The sequence below is a fragment of the Rhinolophus ferrumequinum genome, chromosome 17 (genome assembly GCF_004115265.2).
Source record: "Rhinolophus ferrumequinum isolate MPI-CBG mRhiFer1 chromosome 17, mRhiFer1_v1.p, whole genome shotgun sequence".
Lineage (NCBI taxonomy): Eukaryota > Metazoa > Chordata > Mammalia > Chiroptera > Rhinolophidae > Rhinolophus > Rhinolophus ferrumequinum.
Genome location: NC_046300.1, coordinates 6,657,509 through 6,676,105, shown reverse-complemented (window position 1 = coordinate 6,676,105; position 18,597 = coordinate 6,657,509). Strand labels below are relative to the sequence as shown.

The 18,597-nt window shown below is 54.4% G+C and overlaps 2 protein-coding genes across 2 annotated transcripts; one reads left to right on the top strand and one right to left on the bottom strand.

Annotated features, from left to right (window-relative positions):
- The first annotated feature begins 1,292 nt into the window (after window positions 1-1,292).
- On the top strand, window positions 1,293-3,087 carry INKA1 (inka box actin regulator 1). Its single transcript, XM_033132653.1, has 2 exons — window positions 1,293-1,489; window positions 2,253-3,087. Exons 1-2 carry the CDS (start codon window positions 1,439-1,441, stop codon window positions 3,051-3,053), a joined length of 852 nt encoding a protein of 283 aa, XP_032988544.1. The 5' UTR covers window positions 1,293-1,438; the 3' UTR covers window positions 3,054-3,087.
- Window positions 3,088-3,275: 188 nt separating this feature from the next.
- UBA7 (ubiquitin like modifier activating enzyme 7) lies at window positions 3,276-12,008 on the bottom strand. The gene is made up of 24 exons (XM_033131441.1): window positions 11,802-12,008; window positions 11,549-11,717; window positions 11,319-11,453; window positions 11,078-11,184; window positions 10,668-10,758; window positions 10,445-10,580; window positions 10,149-10,246; window positions 9,911-10,057; window positions 9,281-9,463; window positions 8,993-9,100; window positions 8,755-8,835; window positions 8,522-8,677; window positions 8,267-8,432; window positions 7,988-8,187; window positions 7,825-7,889; window positions 7,550-7,733; window positions 7,402-7,476; window positions 7,021-7,192; window positions 6,451-6,524; window positions 6,089-6,181; window positions 5,802-5,996; window positions 4,131-4,223; window positions 3,951-4,051; window positions 3,276-3,482 (listed from the first exon to the last, which is right to left on the bottom strand). The coding sequence occupies exons 1-24, from the start codon at window positions 11,855-11,857 to the stop codon at window positions 3,353-3,355; spliced, it is 3,015 nt and encodes a 1,004-aa protein (XP_032987332.1). The 5' UTR covers window positions 11,858-12,008; the 3' UTR covers window positions 3,276-3,352.
- Between the last annotated feature and the right edge of the window lie 6,589 nt (window positions 12,009-18,597).

Below are 18,597 nucleotides of genomic sequence, written 5' to 3'. Positions count from 1 at the left end.
TTTCCCTACTCATATTCACGCATCAGCAAGGCTTGTTTTTATCTCCAAAACATACCCCAAAGTGACCCCCTTCTGTGCACCAGCCCCACCCAGGCCCAGGCCCTACCCTCCCTTGATGGATGAGGGCAGGAGTCTCCACCTTGATTACAGAGTGGTTCTCCCAAAGTAGCTGGGATTATCTAAACAGGAGCCAGCCCAGGTTATTCCCTGCTCAATAGCCCTCAATGCTCCCCATCACACCAAGAACAAAACCCCAGATGTATTCCTTTCTAAAGCTGCTAGGCTTCTGGTTTTGCTGACTTTTTCACTTCTGCAACGCCTACCATCATAGACCCCGTGGACCTCTTTACGTTAAGCCCTGTTCTCCTCCTGGACTCTCAGGGCCTTTAACTGGCTGATCCCTCTGCCTAGAATGTCCCTTCTTGATCTCCCCATGATGGCTCATCCAGATCCCATACAGAATGCCACCTCCTCTAAGTGCCCTCTCTTCCAAGCTAGCTGGTCGCCCTCATTCCCTGGTGTTTTTCTGTCTACTGACTCGTCCGTCTCCAGTGAGACAGTATCCTTGAACGTAGCCTGCAATCATGGAGCGCCTCAGGGAACACGCTCCGACCATTCCCGCCAGAGAGCGTCGCCCTAAGCCCCTGCACGCACTCTCAGTCTGCTCGTAATGCCAGGCGGAGAGGACGCGGGTGTTGCGGCAGGAATCACGGCTAACCGCGCGCTCCCCACTAGAGGGCGACCCGGCCCAGCTTGGCCCAGACGCCGGGCGGAGAGAGTGCTGGCTCGGCCTTGGCTGAGGCCCCTGCCCCGTGCTGCCGCGACGTCCCGCGCTCCCGGAGTCCTCCCATCACTTCCAGGGATTGTCCAGGCCCGCTCCAGGAGCGGATCCAGAGGGTCCGGCCCACAGTGGGCCACTACACTGCCGGCCCGACGACTGCGTGTGCTCTGCCAGTTCCCCATGGGCACAGCCGGGGAACCCGCGCGCCCACGGGGTCCCTGCGGGAGGGACCGCAGTTCTAGCCTAGGAAAAATGCGAAAGCTGAGGCTACCGCGAGGAAGAGACTTGTTCTGGGTCACGCAGTGAGCCCGGAGTCAGTTCAACCGCCCGGGGCATCCGGGAGTCCCGGGTGGAACTGCCTCCAGCCTTCCCAGAGCTGGAGCTTAGTGGGTAGTGGGCGTGGGCATCGCCCACCCAGCCGGGCCCGAGGGGCGGGGCCACTTCAGCCCCGCCCGGGCCCCATTGGCTGCGGCTCCAGGGGCGGGGCGCGGCTGCCAGATGTTGGGGCGGCGGCGGCGGGACCTACGGAGAGCGAGGAGCCGCGGAAACAGGCAGAGGGTGAGGGCGCCGCCGGCCCGCCCGCCCGGCCCCCTCCGCACGGCTCCCGCTGGAGTTAGCAGAGGAACTGGCAGGGCTGGCGGGAGCTCCGGCGCGGGCATGCACTGCACTAGGCTTGACAGCTTCCTGGGCCAGCTCCGCTGGGAACTGGTGAGCCTTGGGAGCGGTGTGACTTGCAAGGACACGTGTGGTGGGGTGCTCGGCTGCGGTCCGGCCCGAACGACACGCGAGTGGGGGGGCCGTCCGGAGTGCTCTTCCAAGGCGGGATGGGGGCGGGGCGGCCCAGATGGCCCAGATGGCCCGCGTCGGGTTTCGGACGGTTGGGAGTTGCAGTGGGCATCAAGTAACAACCGCCCAGCTGGCCGTGCTGCCGGGGCAGCGAAGGGAGCTGGGGAGCGGGGGTGGGGGAGAGAAACTTCTTCTCGGGTGGAACAGTGGGCTTCGAGGGACTAAAGAGGTGCTGGCGCTGCTGGGGATGCCTCCTATCCCAGGCTGGCCTGTACCTCCTTCCTCTATCTCCCAACTGGCAAATGCTTTATCCTGCTCGGAAAGACGCTGTGGGCTTTGGGGAGCTGAATCTCTCAAGAGGCCCGGGATGCCCCCCTCCCCCCAGCCCTGAGCAGGACCTACTTCCCGATGCAGGCCCGCAACCCTGCCTCCCGCCCTGGTGGCGGGTGCCGACTTGCCTGGCTCTGCGTGCTGCAGCCTGCCGGACTGCCACCAGGTCGACTTGTGGGAGCCACACGAGCTTCGTGTGCCAGCACCCCCATGCCCTGTGCCCACTAGAGGCCTTGCTGCCCAGGCCTGCAGGCCTGTCCAGTCCTCCTGGGCCTTCAGTTCTAGGATGGGCCTGGCCAGGCAGGCAGGGATGACAAGCCTGCCCCTCCGACTTCTGCCCTCTCTTCTTCCACAGCTGTGTGGCCGGGACACAGGATCACCCCCAATGCCTGGCCCCCTTCAGCCACCCCACAAACCTGGCCCAGGTGTCCGGCTCAGCCACCGGCTCAGGCCCTCAGATACCTTGGAAGAGGACTCCGTCTGCTGTGTGGAGGAAGAGGAGGAAGAAGGTGTGGTGACAAGAGACAGGGGTGTAGCTTTAGGAGGCCCCAAAGAGCATGCCCTGGACTGGGACTCGGGCTTCTCTGAGGTGTCAGGCAGCACTTGGAGAGAGGAGGAGCTACCTGTATTGCGGCATCCAGCACCCCCAGTATGGCGACCCCACAGACAGCGCCTCTCAGCCAGTGGCATCCCCCTATCCAGCGGGACCCCAGTGACCAGTGCACCACCTGCTCAGCGGCCACGGCCCAAGTCCACCCCAGATGCCTGCCTGGAGCACTGGCGGGGGCTGGAAACTGAGGACTGGACAGCAGCCCTGCTGAGCAGAGGTCGCAGTCGCCAGCCCCTGGTGCTGGGGGACAATTGCTTTGCTGACTTGGTGCACAACTGGATGGAGCTGCCTGAGGCAGCAGGTGAGGGAGACAACGGGGGTGGGCCCCGTGCCCGTGCTCGCCCCCCCCAGTTCCTGCTTGGCCTCTCTGAGCAGCTGCGGCGCCAGCTGGCCAGGGCCCGCCGGGCAACTATGGCAGGAAAGCGACTGTCATGCCCACCTCGCCCGGAACCCGAACTGCCTGCAGACGTATCACGCTTTGCAGCCCTCATGAGCTGCCGCAGCCGCCAGCCCATCATCTGCAATGATGTTGTCAGCTACCTCTGACCCTGCCCTCCAGCCTGGGACAATAAAGACCTTTCTCTGCACTGTCCTGGTTCCGTATGCCTGAGTCTCCTGGAGGCAGCCCTAGGCTACGAGGCACAGCTCAGGCAGGTTAATCTAAAGAGCCTTTTCCCTCCCTCCAGGGGTCCCTGTGTGCCCTTGTCACAGCCCATGTGCGTCACTGCCCTGTGTTTCATCACCCCTCCTCTCCACTTAACGCCTTTCTTCAATAAGCATTTATTGGGCGCCTACTGTGGGCTCAGGATGCAGCGCTTGACTGCTGTGGTAGGGTTGCTGCCGTGTCACAGCTCATAGTGCACGGGTGGGAAGGCAGTGTCGTCGTCCTCACCTTCACAGCTGAGCTCCAGTACCAGCACCCGCTGCCCAGGCTCAGGCACCCAGCCTGCCACCTGCCTCACCAGTTCCGTCACCCTGGAGGGAGGAGGAGGGGAAGGGGTTGGGGGAGACTGGGTAGGTGAGCAGTGCCAGTCAGAGAGTGCCCTGGCATGGGCTAGAAGGTGCTGATACGCCACAAGGAGCCTGAGTCAGGAGCAGGAGCAGCTCAAGACAGGAAACATCTGAAACTATTTTCGGAGCGGCTGGCAGAGCAGGCAGGAGGCAGGAAGCTGCGAGTCCCCTGGGAGTGGGCTATGAAAGGGGGCTCAGCTGGGTGTGGAGTCGCTGCTGGGGCTGGCCAAGCAGGCAGCTCCTGGAGGCCCCTCCTCAGGCTCTGGGCCCTCACCCCACCCCCAGCCCATTTGCTGGCTCCATTTGGCAAAAGAAAGCTTCAGGAAGGTGTGAGGGGCCCAAATGGGGTTGGAAAGAGGAAAGGCTTTGTGTCCCCCACTTCGAATGGCCAGGGACAGAACAAGGCCTGGCTAAAGCCAGGTGCGGGCTCACCTGAGGGGCAGGCGCGCGGCCTGCTTTTCAGATGGCCATCCTGCCGAGTAGAGCAGGGCGGTGCCTTGCAGCAGCATCTTCACCTTCAACCCATATTGTTCCTAGAGAGAGACAGGTCAGGTGACAGCTGGGCCAGGTTGGGCCAGGTGGGGATCAGGGATCGGGAGGAACGGGGCACACCTGGAGATAGGCCAGGAGTGACTTCAGGGTCCTCTCTGGCTGCTCAGCAGGCACCTTCAGGCGGTCCCAACAGGTCCACTTCAGGTCCTGGAACTGTGGTGGGGGGCGCGGGGGAGGAGTGAGAAGCTTCCCACACACACACCCTACCCCTATCCCAGTTACCAGAGCTGACGGCCCCTTTCCTAGAGAAGGAGCTGGACTAGAGGCAGGAAGCAGAAGCCAGGGGGTGGGGGTGGAAGGTGGGATCTGAGCCCAGAGTCTCAGCACCCTCCCCGCCCCATGCTGGGGCCAGCACAGGAAATGGGGCTGTGGGGCCCCCACACAGGGAAACAAGCAATCCATCACGCTAGCTGGTTGTGGGGGGGGGTGGGGGGGGCGGCGCTTCCTGAGGAAGCAGGAGCAGGGCTGTTGAAGTCTCTGATAAAGCAGCTTATTCCTCAAATGCAAGGCCGGGAGCTGGGGAATGGGGGGGGCGTCCTGTCCCCTTGTCCCGTACTGCCAGGGCTTTGGACTACTCATGGGCACACAGGGGCAAGGAAGACAGTGACCACTGAGGCCCCACTGGCCCAGAGACCCCAGCAGGGACACAGCCCACAAAGGCCTCCTCTTCCTGTCCCCTCTTTCCTTCCCTATTTCAAGAGTCTTGGGGTTCTGGTGCCTGGAATTGAGGGCAGAAGGGTGGCAGGCAGCCAGGGACCAGGACAGGTGACCCTGCCCAGCCCCCAGAAAATACAGTGGGGTCAAGCAGAGGCAAGACCTGAGGTGAGATGGGGGACCTCCCTTCCCCCTCCACCACGGACAAAGGCAGCTTGTGTGTTAACTAGAGGCAGGGCCCCTCACAAAGGGGCTCTGTGTGCTGTGCCCTGAGGGACCCCAGGGCTACTCAGCAAAAACCCAGTGCTGGCCCATGACCTCTCCCCTTCTCCCCTCACCCCTGGTGAGAACATTCTCTCCATCCCCTCTCCTGTGCCCCAAGGAAATACCAACTACTTCAGAGCCTGGGCACACAGCCAGGGCCATTCACAGCCCTGTGCTCGAAGGAACACATGCACACAAGCCCAGGAACACCCACACATGTACTCACATGGACACCTATGAGAGCCCTGCCCTCCCATCTGGTACACAGATGTGCAAGCATGCTCCCTCCATGCCCTCATGCCACAGGGCCAGGGATGGCCAGACCCTGGCACACTCACACCTGTGACGCGAACACACACATCCCCACAGAGCTGCAGACCCCACACCCGTGGCAGCAGGGAGCTCAGTACCCTTTAACTCAGCTAGTGGGGCAGGCCAGGGTCCCCAGGCCATGCAGGCGGAAGTTAGGCTCTGTTTGGGGCTAGGGCCCTAGTCCCCCTCCCCACTGCCTCCCCCTCAGGGGCACTCTTGGGAAGGAGGGGCTGTGGAGACGTCTGGCTCCATAATGAGTTAAAGCTGCAGCTCCCCCAGACAGGGCGGCAGAGCGATGGGGGTGGGGGTGGCTGACGGCTGCTTCCTGTGTCTGACAGGTCCCAGCCTGGCTTCACAGCAGCAGGAAGGGGGCTGAAGGGAGCCTTAAGGACTCCCCCAGTCCGTGTTTTGGTTCATTCGAGCTGGAAGACAGAGCAGGGCCTGTTTGGGTAGGCGCAGGGAAAACCCAGGCTTGGTATGGCTGGGATGTCCAGGGCTCACCGTCCTGACGGCTGGAGCTCCAGGGATCCAGCGGCTGACGTAGTTTTCAGCCAGGTGCAGACGGCTGTGACGAAAGGCCGTGATGAGGGGCCGTGGCTTGCCCACCACCTTATACAGCTCCAGGCCCACCAGGCCCGCCACAGCCGCTGTAGTGGTGGCAATGGCTGGGATAATCTGACCCACGATTTGCTTGCTCTGCCAAGGACAGGAGGTTTGGTCTGAGCACAGGGTGTAGGGTTAGGGTTTGGCACCCACCTCTAGGTGGAAGCCCCAAGGGACAGGGTCACCTGGGCGCGGCTGGCTGGTGGGATTCCATAGTTCTGAGCTCTCAGGTTGGCTGCTGCTGCCACAAAGTCCACATGGAAGCTGCTGTCATCATCCTGTGAGGCCCAAGTCACAATAGCATTAACACTGCCCCGTGTCCCTTACCACGGCTGACTGTGTGCCACTGCACCAGTCTTCTCATAATTCTCTTCGGTGGCACTCACATCTCCCCACTTATCGGATAAGGAAGGAGGCTGAAGGTGAACTGCTTCTGTGGTCCTGCTGGGAGAATTCAGGCCAACGGGTTCCAAAGCTCCCCTCTTAGCTCTTGACCTTCCCCGACAACCTCCCCAGCCCGGCCCTGCACCCCCACTTGGGCTCCTACCTTCTCAAACCTCAGGGGCTGCAGGGGGGGGCCCACGCTCCAGACTTCATGCAGTCTCTGTACTTGCTCAGGGCCTGTCAGGGGTGGGAGTATTGGGGCAGCCCTTAGTCCCATCTTCTGCACTCCTCCTGGAGCCTAGGGCCTCTTGCCAAGCCTATGGCTTCTACCACTTTCAGAAAGACCTCTGATTCATGCTGTAATCTCCTCCCCAGCAGCCCCAGCCCACCCCTCCCTGTGTGTGCATGCGTGCATGTGTGTGTATGTGTGTGTCTGCACATACTTGTGCATGCTATGTGACTGTCCTCACCTGGGGGTCATAGCTAAGTGCTCCCTAAGGCCCAATGGTTTGTGCTTTTTTTGCTGAAAATCTGCCAAGGATACAGTGGGGTAGGCAGCAGGGAAAGGGCCTATTGAGGGACCAGAGGATGAGAGAGAAGCATGGGCAGAGGACCTGAGAGGTAATGTTTGCTGCAGGGCCCTCAGGCCCCCTCCTTCTTCCTTCTATGGCACAGGCTGAGGGCAAGGTCAGGCTTGGGTGGCAACATGGGGGGTCAGGGCCAGGCACCTCACCAAGTTCAGCAGAAACCAGGTCACTAGGCAAGATGGAAGCCAGGTGCTGGGGGTCAGGCGGTGGCAGCAACTTCAGCATTTCCCTAAGCGCAGTCTGGTCCCGTGAGCCAGGCAGCCCATGCATCTGGGCATACAGGTTAGCCGCTGCCAGCACGTAGAGGAAGTGCATGTCCTGTAGCCAGACCAAGAGCAGGGGCAGATACACGGGTGTGAGCGAGCATGCAAGGGTGTGCAGGATGGGGGGGGGTGCACTGCTCATTTGTGGATCTGTTTGAATGCCGCCTCTGTCTCTCAGCATCTATGCATTTCTGCAGAATGCAGAGGTGCCCATTTCTGCTCTCAGGGACCACATTCCCATCTCGGAGCTCCCAGGAGACTTACTTGACTGGAGTCAAACTCCAAGGGCTGAGGACACAGTTTGGAACCTGACCAGAAAAGTCTTCCATCCTTAAGCACCTAGAGAAATGGAGGCTGTTGGGCTTAGTCTGGTCCTCCTGAGCCCTCAGCCTCCTGACCCTTATCTACCCACTTTATCAGGTGGGAAACGCCTGAGCAGCTGCATGATTCTATAATGGAAGCACAGTTGCCACTGGCCGAGGGCCCACAGCACACAGTCTTGCCAGGTCTGTGGACGCTCTCTCAGGACACCCAGTACCACCTGCAGCAGGGTCAGCATCTGTGGCCCCTCTGTGTCTGCCAGAGAAGTAGGTGTCCTATAGAGAGGATAGGAAGCTTGAGGCTAAGCCCCGAAGACACTGGTGCTACAGGCCATGGACTCCCATCCACCCCTGTTGGTGGCCTTACCGCTGGTGGCGGTTAATGGTCTCAGCAGACAGATGGAAGAGCCCCTCAAACTCATCCCGGGCCCACTGTTGGGGGAGGGAAAAACCATAAGGTGTCAGACGGGGAACAGGTCTGCAGCCGAGAACTGAGGAGGGGGTATAGGGGTCTCTGGGGTGCTTCCCACCTGCAAGGTGTGCTCAACTTTGGTGGGGAAGTGCCGCACGGTGCAAACAGGGTAGGTGATGTCCTCAGAAGCTGTAGCCAAGGCGGAGTAGCCCTCAGTCACGTGCGGTATGAACACTGAAGCACTGCCCTGGGTACCCTGCGTGCCCGCCTCCAGCAGTGGCTTCAGATAGTGGATGCAGCGAGTAGACACGTAATGCCCTGACCAGGGGGCAGAGGATCAGAAGTGGGGCTGCCATGGCCTTGGACAAGGGGCTGAGTTCCAAGGTCCAGCACTCACGGGCCTCGAAAGTGTCCAGGGCGGCGACAACACCATCCACACGGGAGAAGAAGTTGTCGCCGTAGATGTGCTCTGTGGTGGGATCCAGAGGGTAGGTGAGCGGGGTCATCTGCAAGTCTGAGTTGAGGCGGCGAGCGGCCTCTGCAGCCACCTCTGCCTTGGGCCTCTGAGAAGAAAGCAGGAAGACACTGGGGGTCAGGGGGCATTGGAGGAGCACAGTCCAGACACGGGGTGTGGGGAGGGGCAGGCACTCACATAAACGTCCTGAAGCCTGAAGAGGAACTGACGGCTGAGGTTGGAGCGCTCCACGTGGTCCATGTCAGCAACTGTCACGCCCCCGCCACTCCCGGCCCCTAGGCCCACGAGGGCGAAGCCTTTGAGCAGCTCACAGCCGATAGCACCAGCACCCACCTGTCAGCAGGAGCAGCCTTAGCCAGAGCGTCTGGCTTGGCCCTACCAGACACTCCCAGCCTCACCACACCGCTCACCAGGAGGTAGTGCTGGCAGCTCAGCTTCTCCTGAAAACCAGCCCCAAATACCGCGATTTGCCCGTCGTAGCGGCAGCCTCTCTAGGGGACACAGACGCAGGTAAGTGTTGGGCCCTGGCCTGTGCCGCATGTCCCTCTTACACTGTGTTTTCCAGGTCAGGACCTTGGGACCCGTCCTCATGTTTCTCTCCTAATCCTGGATTTGGGTAAGGCGTACACCCCGACCCCAGGTTCTCACCGGTGAGCAGTCCTCGGGATTGGGAAGGGGCTCCCCATCTTCTGGGAGGCACTCAAGGGCATCAAAGTACAGCCACTGGTCCAGGGGCATGAACTTCCTGCAGACAGCCTAAAGGCCAACACTTTAGCCTAGGGACCCCTGCCACGTCTTAACCCCTCAGATCTGGGCTGGGGGCTGCACCTAGAGTGGTGAAGCCCCCAGGGCCGCTGTCTGGTATTGGGCACCCTCTGGCATGCACACTGACCTCCACACCCCTCCCAGCCCCATCCTGTCTCTGCCTGTGCCCACCTTTAGCACTTCCTGGGCGGCCACTGCGCCCAGCATGGCTGCCATGGGGCTTAAGCCACCAGCACTACTCAGGGCGAATGTCCGCACAAGAGCCTCATCCAGTGGCTCTTCCAATGGCTCTCCATCTGTCCTCCTCAGTGGGTCCAGGTCCTGGGCCAGGCTCACCACCCTATCTGCATCAGCCTGTGGGGTAGAACTCCATGGGCACAGCAGCCCCAGCCTGAACTCCACTTCCCACTCAAATCCTTCAGGCAGCCACCCACCCTGTTCCACAGAAAGGGAAGCTAAAAGCCTGAGAATGGAGCAAACAGGGGCCCGGCCACCAGACTGTGCAGCCCCAGCAGAGGACTCCCAGAGCCAGACAACGTCCCTGGAGGCTTCACCAACATGGATGCAGCTTCTAGCCTGGATCTGAGGGGTTAGAAGGTAGCAGGGGTCCCCAGGCTTTGTGCCTGACACTTTCAGGGCCCCAGTCTCCAGTCTGGAGACAGTGTTTATCGTTTCCTTTATATGAGTGGGAAACTGCCTCTGGGAGTCAAAGTTGGATCTGTGAGATAGTCCTTGTTACCTCCTGGCAGCTGAGACTCCAATAAGACACAGGCTGGGGGGAGAGGCAACAGGGCCACTCACGGGATCCCAGGGCTTGGGTGGGCGGCCAGTGAGGTGCTGGAACCTGTGCAGTGCACGGAAGGCCTGATGCAGGCAGTGGGCACGGTGAACCTGCGGGGCACTCGGGGCCACCACACGAGGCTGGAGCAGGGCTGCATCCAGGGGCTTCTGCAGAGGGCACCAGGCTCAGGGACAGGTCCAGAACAAGGGGGCCCCTTAAGGCTCCTAAGTCCCCCACCTCCGATGCACTTGCACTCACATGGCTCACAGTCTTGGTTTTCTTGACCTCGGTGACAACCCCACCACGCCAATAACAGGAGAAATTTGTTGTGTCCCCAATCTCCAAGGTCCCATCCTCTGGGGGAGATCCAGCCTAGTTAGCGTGACCTCTGAACCTGAGTAGGTCCCCACACACCATCCTGTCTTGCATCTGTGTCCTCAATCTTGCCCCACCCTGAGGAAGGCAAAGGGAGAACCTATCCCCAGGGAGCAGCCTGTGTCTGCCCCCAGTGAGGGCTTGGGTGCTGAGCTTGGATTGGAGTGAGGTTGGCTCACCCTGCACGCGGATGGGCCGGGGAGCACAGCCGTTGAGCTCGACCATGCCCTCAATGCCGGAGAAAGTCACCAAATCCCCATCATGGAATTGGTGGTTTTTAGCCTCTTTTGTCAGAGTGAGAATGCCCGGGGAGCCCTGGAGAAGAAGTGGCTTGGCTCAGCGTGCCCATACATCTTCCACAGGCTCCGGCAGCCCCTCCTTGGCCCACACCTTAGTGCCCACCTGGGAGATGTGCTGGATGGCAGCTGTCAGGGGTTCTGCCTCTGTGGGGTCCTGCACAGTGAAGTTTTCCCCAAAGTCACAGAACAGCTGCCTGTGGGAGGGTGGTGGGGCTCACTGGGGTGGCTCCAGGGTTAACCACTGTGATGGTGGTGAACGGTGGGAGACACTAGGGCAAGCCCAGAGGGCCAGAATCAGGCTTGGGAGCTGGAGTTTGAGCTTGCTACAGGAGCAGGTCTGGAGGCTGGGGCGGAGGAAGCAGAGGGGTGGGACTTGAGGCCAGAATCAGGAAGGGATGTTGAGATAGGCCTAGGGCTAGGTGCAGAGGCACTTTTGCAAGCCTGGAGCTGGGGACAGCGCTGGGACCCATTGCTGTCTGTGATGTGGCAGGCTAGGCAGGCAGCCTCACTCACCCCACGAGGCCCCGGGTGTCGGCCACCAGAAAGCAGACTCCGTGCTTACGGCATAAGGTGCCCACCTTCAGCTGCTCCTCTAGGTCCGAGGCAGTCAGCACCACCACCTACGTGGACCTCATGATCAGCAGGGCCAGCCCACCCTGCAGCTAGGACTGGAGGAGGAGCTACGGGCTGGAGGAGGAGCTACGGGCTGGAGGAGGAGACTGAGCTGGCCTGGGCGGTGGGGCTGGGAGCTGACCTGGAAGCCCAGCAGCAGGTCCTCGGTAATGTCGCCTGTGTGGACGCAGACCCGGACGGCTCCGTTGAGCTTGGCCACAAGTTCCAGAGATGCCTCGGCCCTGCTCTTTCCCAAGTCCTGCTCCGAGAGGAAGAACTAGAGAGAAACCCAGTTCGGTTTGAGCAAGGAGATATCTCTTGGGCCCTAACCCCGCCCTAGTCTGACAGCCCATAGCCCCCCAGGATCCTCACCTGGGCAGCCAGGTCAGACCAGCAGGTGGGGTGGGGATCATGCAGAGTGAGGCTGCCCACACCCATCAGGACCAGGTTTTTGGCCACCTCGGCCCCCAGACCCTGAAGGCCGGACAGCAGGACCTTAGCCTCCTGTAGCCTCCGCATGGCCGGCAAACCCAGCACATACCTGTGAATGGGAAGTAAGGGGACAGGCAATTGGAGATCAGAGGTCAGAAGGCCACCCCACGCCCCTCCCCACCTCGGGCCTCACAGCTGCCGTGAGTAGAGCTCCTCATCCAGCAACTTGGAGGTCTCCAGGACATCCATCCTGAGGCGTGGGGCTGGACAATAGGCTGCAGCGCCTACAGATGGGGTCTCTGTGGGAGGCGGTGGCAGCAGAGGCCAGTGCCCAGCTGTGGCTAGGCACTGAGGCCAAGGGAGTAAAGGACGCTGCTGGTCACAGCTTTCTTCCTGGCTCGTCTGTCATTTCAAGGAAAGCGAAAGTGAAACTAGACTCTGATCTGGTCGCTGGGCCCGCCTCCAGCTGAAATGCACAGCTTAGCCTGGCAAAGATGAGTTCTGGCAGGCCTAGGGCACAGGCAAGGTGGGAGTTCTGGTTGGCCTCTGGGAGAGCAGGAAGGGGGCTGCCCCCTTCCTTGGGAGGGACCCATGTGGGCTGGATGCAATGGTCTCCTGTGGCTCCCTCGATGTCCCAAACCTCGAGCCCCTGTCCCCTTCAGGTGGCCCTGCCTGAATGGGCTTCCTGCCCACAGAGTACTGATGGCAATTCCCTTGTCCTGAGGACTTGCCTGGCCGGCTGTCCACCACACAGAGGCTTAGAGACCCGAGACATCAGAGCCAGTCCCAGCCCGAAAGCTGTGGGAGCTTATGAGGTTACGTTGTCCCACCCCCAGGACCCAAACCATACACCTGGGTAGAGCCTGGCATCTTTGGGAGTGCCTGCTGGGCCTGGAGCTATCTCCTCAGAGAATAAGGATATCTCCCTGCCCACAGCTGCCAGACCAGGACAGATAGCAGGAGGGCAGTCCTAGGAGGCCAGTCAGGGATGAGGCCCAGGATTCAAAGAGGCAGGTCAGTCTCTGAGTTCCCACCTGAGTGTGGAGGCATGGGGCAGCCAGGATCACTAGTATCCTTATTTTTCCTTTACACTTTATTTTAAAATAATTATAGACTCAGGAAGTTGCAAAAATAGTGTAGAGAGCTATTGGAGGGTGGCGATGGAGTGTGTAAAGCTGCCCCAGCAGCCGGAGCTGTTGTATTCCCCCCTGTTCTACTTCCCATTGTAACCAATAAAGGTCGTTCGTATTGTCAAAAAAAAAAAAAAAAAAAGTAAGTATAGAAAGGTCTTGTGTAGCCTTCACCCACAGATGTGTCATTTTGCCTTCTTAAGAACTTGGGGCCAGTTCTTTGGAGTATGGGCCACAGCTCCCCCACAAAACTTCGCAATAGCTAAACCAGGTGCTGTCGTAAGTTCTTTTTAAAAATTGAGATAAAATCCATGTAACATTAAAATACCCAAAGTGTGGCATTTAGTGTATTCACAATGTGTGCAAGCGCCAGGTCTCCCTAGTTTCAAAACGTTTTTTAACCCACTGAAGGACATCCTCACCGCATTAAATCATTACCCACCCCCACCCCAACCCCCTGGCAAGCACTTACATGATCTGTCTCTAGAGATTTACCTATTCTGGGTATTTCATATAAAAGGAATCATACAAAGTGTGACCTTTGGTATCTGCTTTTTTTCACTCAGCATAAAGTTTTTCAGGCTCATCTACCTTTTTTTGTTTATTGGGGAATATTGGGCAACAGTGTATTTTTCCAGGGCCCATCAGCTCCAAGTCGTTGTCCTTCAATCTAGTTGTGGAGGCTGCAGCTCAGCTCCAAGTCCAGTCGCCGTTTTCAATCTTTAGTTGCAGGGGGCACAGCCCACCATCCCATGAGGGAATCAAACCAGCAACCCTGTTGTTCAGAGCTCGCGCTCTAACCAACTGAGCCATCCGGCTGCCCCGAAGGTTCATCTAAATAGTAGCATGTATCAGTACTTCATTCCTTTTTATGCCTGAATGATATTCCATTGTAAAGATATATCACAATTTGTTGATCCAGTCATCTGTTCATGGACATTTGAGTTGTTTCCACCTTTTGGATATTACGACTAGTGCTGCTATAACCTTTCTTTAACATGTATGAGTCCTTGTTTTCAATTCTTTGGAGTATATACCTAGGAGTAAAATGGCTGGGTCACACGGTAATTCTGTTTAATATTTTGAGGAACCAACAAAATGTTTTCCACCAACAAAGTACAAAATTCCTTTATCTCAAAATTGTGGCCAACACTTTTTAAAAAAAATTACTACCATCCTAGTGGATGTGAAGTGGCAGGGGTGTGTGTGTGTGTGTGTGTGTGTGTGTGTGTGTGTGTTTTCAGTCAATAAATATTTATTGGTTGTGTCATATGTACTAGGGACAGAAACCAGGGCTAGATTGTCTTTTTTTGTGACTGGTTATTTCACTTAACAAATGTCTTCAAGGTCCATCCATGTTGCAGCACATGACAGAATTTCCATCCTTTTTAAGGCCAAGTAATACTGCGTTGTGTGTACATACCATTTATCTGTCAGTGGACACTGGGTTGCTTCCATGTTTTGGCTGTTGTGAATAATAGTGCCGTGAACATCAATGTACAAATATCTCTTTGAGACCCTGCTTCCAATTATTTTGAATTATACCCAGAAGTGGAAAGGCTAGATATGGTAATTCTTTTTGAAATTGCCTTTCTGTTTTCCACAGCAGCTGTACCATGTTACAATCCCACCAAAAGTGCACAAGTGTCCAATTTGTCCAAATCCTTTCTAACACTTGTTTTCTGTTTGTTTTTTTTTTTTAATAGTAGCCATCTTACTGGGTGTAGGTGGTATGGCATGGTAGGCTTGACTGGCATTTCCCTCATGATCAGTGATATTGAGCATCGTTTTATGTGCTTGTTGGCCATTGAGATATATTTTTTGAAGAAATGTCAATTCACATCCTTTGCCCATTTTTGAATTGGGTTGGGTTTTTGTTGTTGTCTAGTTTTAGAAGTTCTGTATATATTCTGGATATTATTGTCCCTTATCAGAGACATGATTTGCAAGTACTTTCTCCCCTTCTGAGGATTGCCTTTTTACTATGTGGATAGTATCTTTTTGGTGTTCTTTTTGAAATGTCTGGTAGAGGGCGGCCGGTTGGCTCAGTTGGTTAGAGTGCAGTGCTCATAACACCAACATCACCAGTTCAATTCCCACATGGGCCAGTGAGCTGCGCCCTCCACAACTAGAGTGAAAACAATGGCTTGACTTGTAGTTGATGGGTCCTGGAAAAACACACTGTTCCACAATAAAAAATTTTAAAAATAAATAAATAAAATAAAATGGTAGAATCACCAGTGAAGCTGTTCCTGGGCTTTTCTTTTTGGGGAGTTTTTATTAGTATTATTTTTATTGGGGAACACTGAGGAATAGTGTGTTTCTCCAGGGCACATCAGCTCCAGATCGTTGTCCTTCAATCTAGTTGTGGAAGGCACAGCTCATTGGCCCATGTGGGAATCAAACCAGCAACTCTGTTGTTCAGAGCTTGCACTCTAACCAACTGAGCCATCCGGCCGCCCCATTTTGGGAGTTTTTTAAATACTTATTTGATCCCATTCCAAGTTATCTATTCAGATTTTGTATTTCTTCTTGAGTCAGTTTTGCTAGTTTCTAATGTTTCTAGAAATTTGTCCATTTCAATTAGGTTATCCAATGTGTTGGTATACAACTATTCGTAATAATCCCTTATAATGCTTTTCATTTCTGTAAAATTTGTAGAAATGTCCCTACTTTCATTTCTGATTTTGATAATTTGAGTCTTCTTTTTTTCTTAGTCAATTTATCTAAAAGTTTGTCAATTTTGTTGATCTTTTTCAAAGAACCAGCTTTTGGTTTTGTTGATTTTCTCAGGATTCTGACACCAGTCCTAATGTGTGTATTTATTCCACACCACCAAGCAATTATCCCACACCAGCTGGGTGTCCTACGATTCAACCCCCATTTCTACCTGGAGAGAGCATCAGATCCTACAGGTTAGGGGCTCAGTCCTACAAGATCGCCCTCCTCCCCCAGCTTCAGATGCCAATCACAAGTCCAGATCGTCACTTGTGCTACTTACTGCCTGGCTATAGATTAGAGGTTCCCACAACCCCCTCTTCGGGTTTCATTCATTTACTAGAACAGCTCACGGAACTCAGGGAAACATTTTGCTTACTAGATCACTGGTTTAGTAGAAAAGGATATAACTCAGAACAGCCCGACGGAAGAGGTGCACGGGATGCGAAGGGGCACGGGGCTTCCATGCTCTCTCTGGGCATGCCACTCTCCCGCCACCTCCACGTGTTCACCAACCCAGTCACTCTCTGAACCCTGTCCTTTTGGGTTGTTAAGGAGGCTTCAGGACTAGGCATGATTGATCAAATCATTGGCCACTGGTGACTAAAGTCACTCTCCAGAGCCTCTCACCTTCCAGAAAGTGTGAGAGGGGTGGTGGGACTGAAGTTTCAGCCCTCTAGTAACAAGGTTGGCTCCACTAGCAACCAGCCCTTATCCTTAGGTGCTTTTTAAAAGTCACCTAAGTGACGCAACAAAAGACACCTTTATCAGTCTCACAACAGGAAATTCAAGGATTTTCGGAGCTCTGTGCCAGGACAAAGACCAAATATACATTTATTATAAATCACAAGCTCACATTTTTCTATTTAATTTATATCTAGTCTAATCTTTATTATCTCCTTCCTTCTGCTAGCTTTGGGTTTAGTTTGCTCTTCTTTTTCTAATTCCTTAAGGTGTACAATGGGGATATTTAGATTTTTTTTTGATGTAGGTGTTTATAGCTATAAATATCCTCTTCAGTACAACTTTTGCTGCATCCCATAAATTTTGATATGTTGTTTTCATTTTCAATCATCTCAAGATAGTTCCTACTTTCCCTTGTGTTTTCTTCTTTGACCCATTGATTAAGGGTGTTGTTTGAAAGTCATGTCAGGGAAGACGGCAGAATAGAAGACTCCAGAAATCCGCCCCTCCACTGAAACAACTGAGCTAGCTGAAACTGTCTGAAGAAACTATTTTGGAAATTTGGAGTCTGTGGAAATTTGGAGAGACTGATGAAGAGGCTGGTACATTTCAGTAAACTTCAGTGAATTTCTACTTTTCTCATAACTGCTACTTTCCATAGTCCCATGTCAGGGAGCCAAGAAGATGGAAAGTTTCCATAGACCCCCTCACACCTCACATATAGTTTCCCTTATTAAAGGACATCTTAGTTGCTCCCAATTTTTTGGCAATTATAAATAAAACTATTATAAACAGTCGTGTGCAGAGTTTTGTGTGGACATACATTTTTAACTCATTTGGGTAAATACCCAGGAGCACAATTGCTGGGTTATGATAAAACTGTTTAGTTTTGTAAGCAACTGCCAAAATGTACTATTTTGCATTCCCACCAGCAATGAATGAGAATTCCTGTTGCTCCATATCCTTGCCAGCATTCAGTGTTGTCAGTGCTCTGGATTTTAGCCATTCTAATAGGTGTGTAGTGGTATCTCATTGTTGTTTTAATTTAGACTTCCCTGATTACATGATTTTGAACGTTTTTTCAGATGCTTCTTTGCCATCTGTGTATCTCCTTTGGTGAGGTGTGTGTTCAGACTTTTGCCCATTTTTTAAACTGAGTTGTTTTCTTAAATTTTAAGAGTTCTTTGTATGTTTTGGATACCAGTCCTTTATCAGGTTTTGGCAAAGCTTTTCTCCCAATCTGTGGCTTGTCCGTTCATTCTCTGAACAGTATCTTTCACCGAGCGAAGTTTTAAATTTTAATGAAGTCCAAATTATAAATTTTTCTTTCATGGATCATGCTTTTAGTGTTGTTTCAAAAAGTCATCGTCAGGGCTGGCCCGGTGGCTCAGGCAGTTAGAGCTCCATGCTCCTAACTCCGAAGGCTGCCGGTTCGATTCCCACATGGGCCAGTGGGCTCTCAACCACAAGGTTGCCGGTTCATCTCCTTGAGTCCTGCAAGGGATGGTGGGCAGCGCCCCCTGCAACTAAGATTGAACATGGCACCTTGAGCTGCCTTGAGCTGAGCTGGGCTGAGCTGGGCTGAGCTGGGCTGAGCTGGGCTGAGCTCCCGGATGGCTCAATTGGTTGGAGTGCGACCTCTCAAAGGGACGATGGGCTGCGCCCCCTGCAACTAGCAACGGCAACGGGACCTGGAGCTGAGCTGCGCCCTCCACAACTAAGATTGAAAGGACAACAACTTGACTTGGAAAAAAAAGTCCTGGAAGTACACACTGTTCCCCAATAAAGTCCTGTTCCCCTTCCCCAATAAAATCTTTAAAAAAAAAAAAAAAAGTCATCGTCAAACGCAAGGTCACCTAGATTTTCTCCTATGCTATTGTTATCTTCCAAGAGTTTTATAGTTTTGTATTTTACAGTTTGAGTTATGATCCATTTTGAGTTCATTTCTGTGGTGTAAGAGCTGCCTTACTTTTTTCTTTTCTTTTCGCATGTGGATGTCCAGTTGTTCCAGCACCATTTGTTGTAAAGATTACCCCTTTCCCATTGAATTGCCTTTGCTCCTTTGTCAAAGATCAGTTGATTATATTTTTGGGGGTCTCTTTCTGGACTTTTTCTGTTCCATTGGTCTATTTGTCTATTCTTTTGCGAACACCATATTGTCTTGATTACTGTAGCTTTATAGTAAATCTTGCAGTTGGGTAATGTCAGTCCATGACTTTGTTCTTCTACAGGATTGCCTTGGTTGTTGGTCTTTTGCTTTTCCATATAAACTTTGTGTGTGTGTGTGTGAGAGAGAGAGAAGAGGTAGAGCTTTATGAAATATAAACATTCAAAAACATGTAAGATAGAATCCATATAAACTTTTGAATCAGTTTGTTGATATCAGCAAAAATAACTTGCTGGGATTTTTATTGGGATTTTGTTGATTCTGTAGATTAAGTTGGCAAGAACTGACAT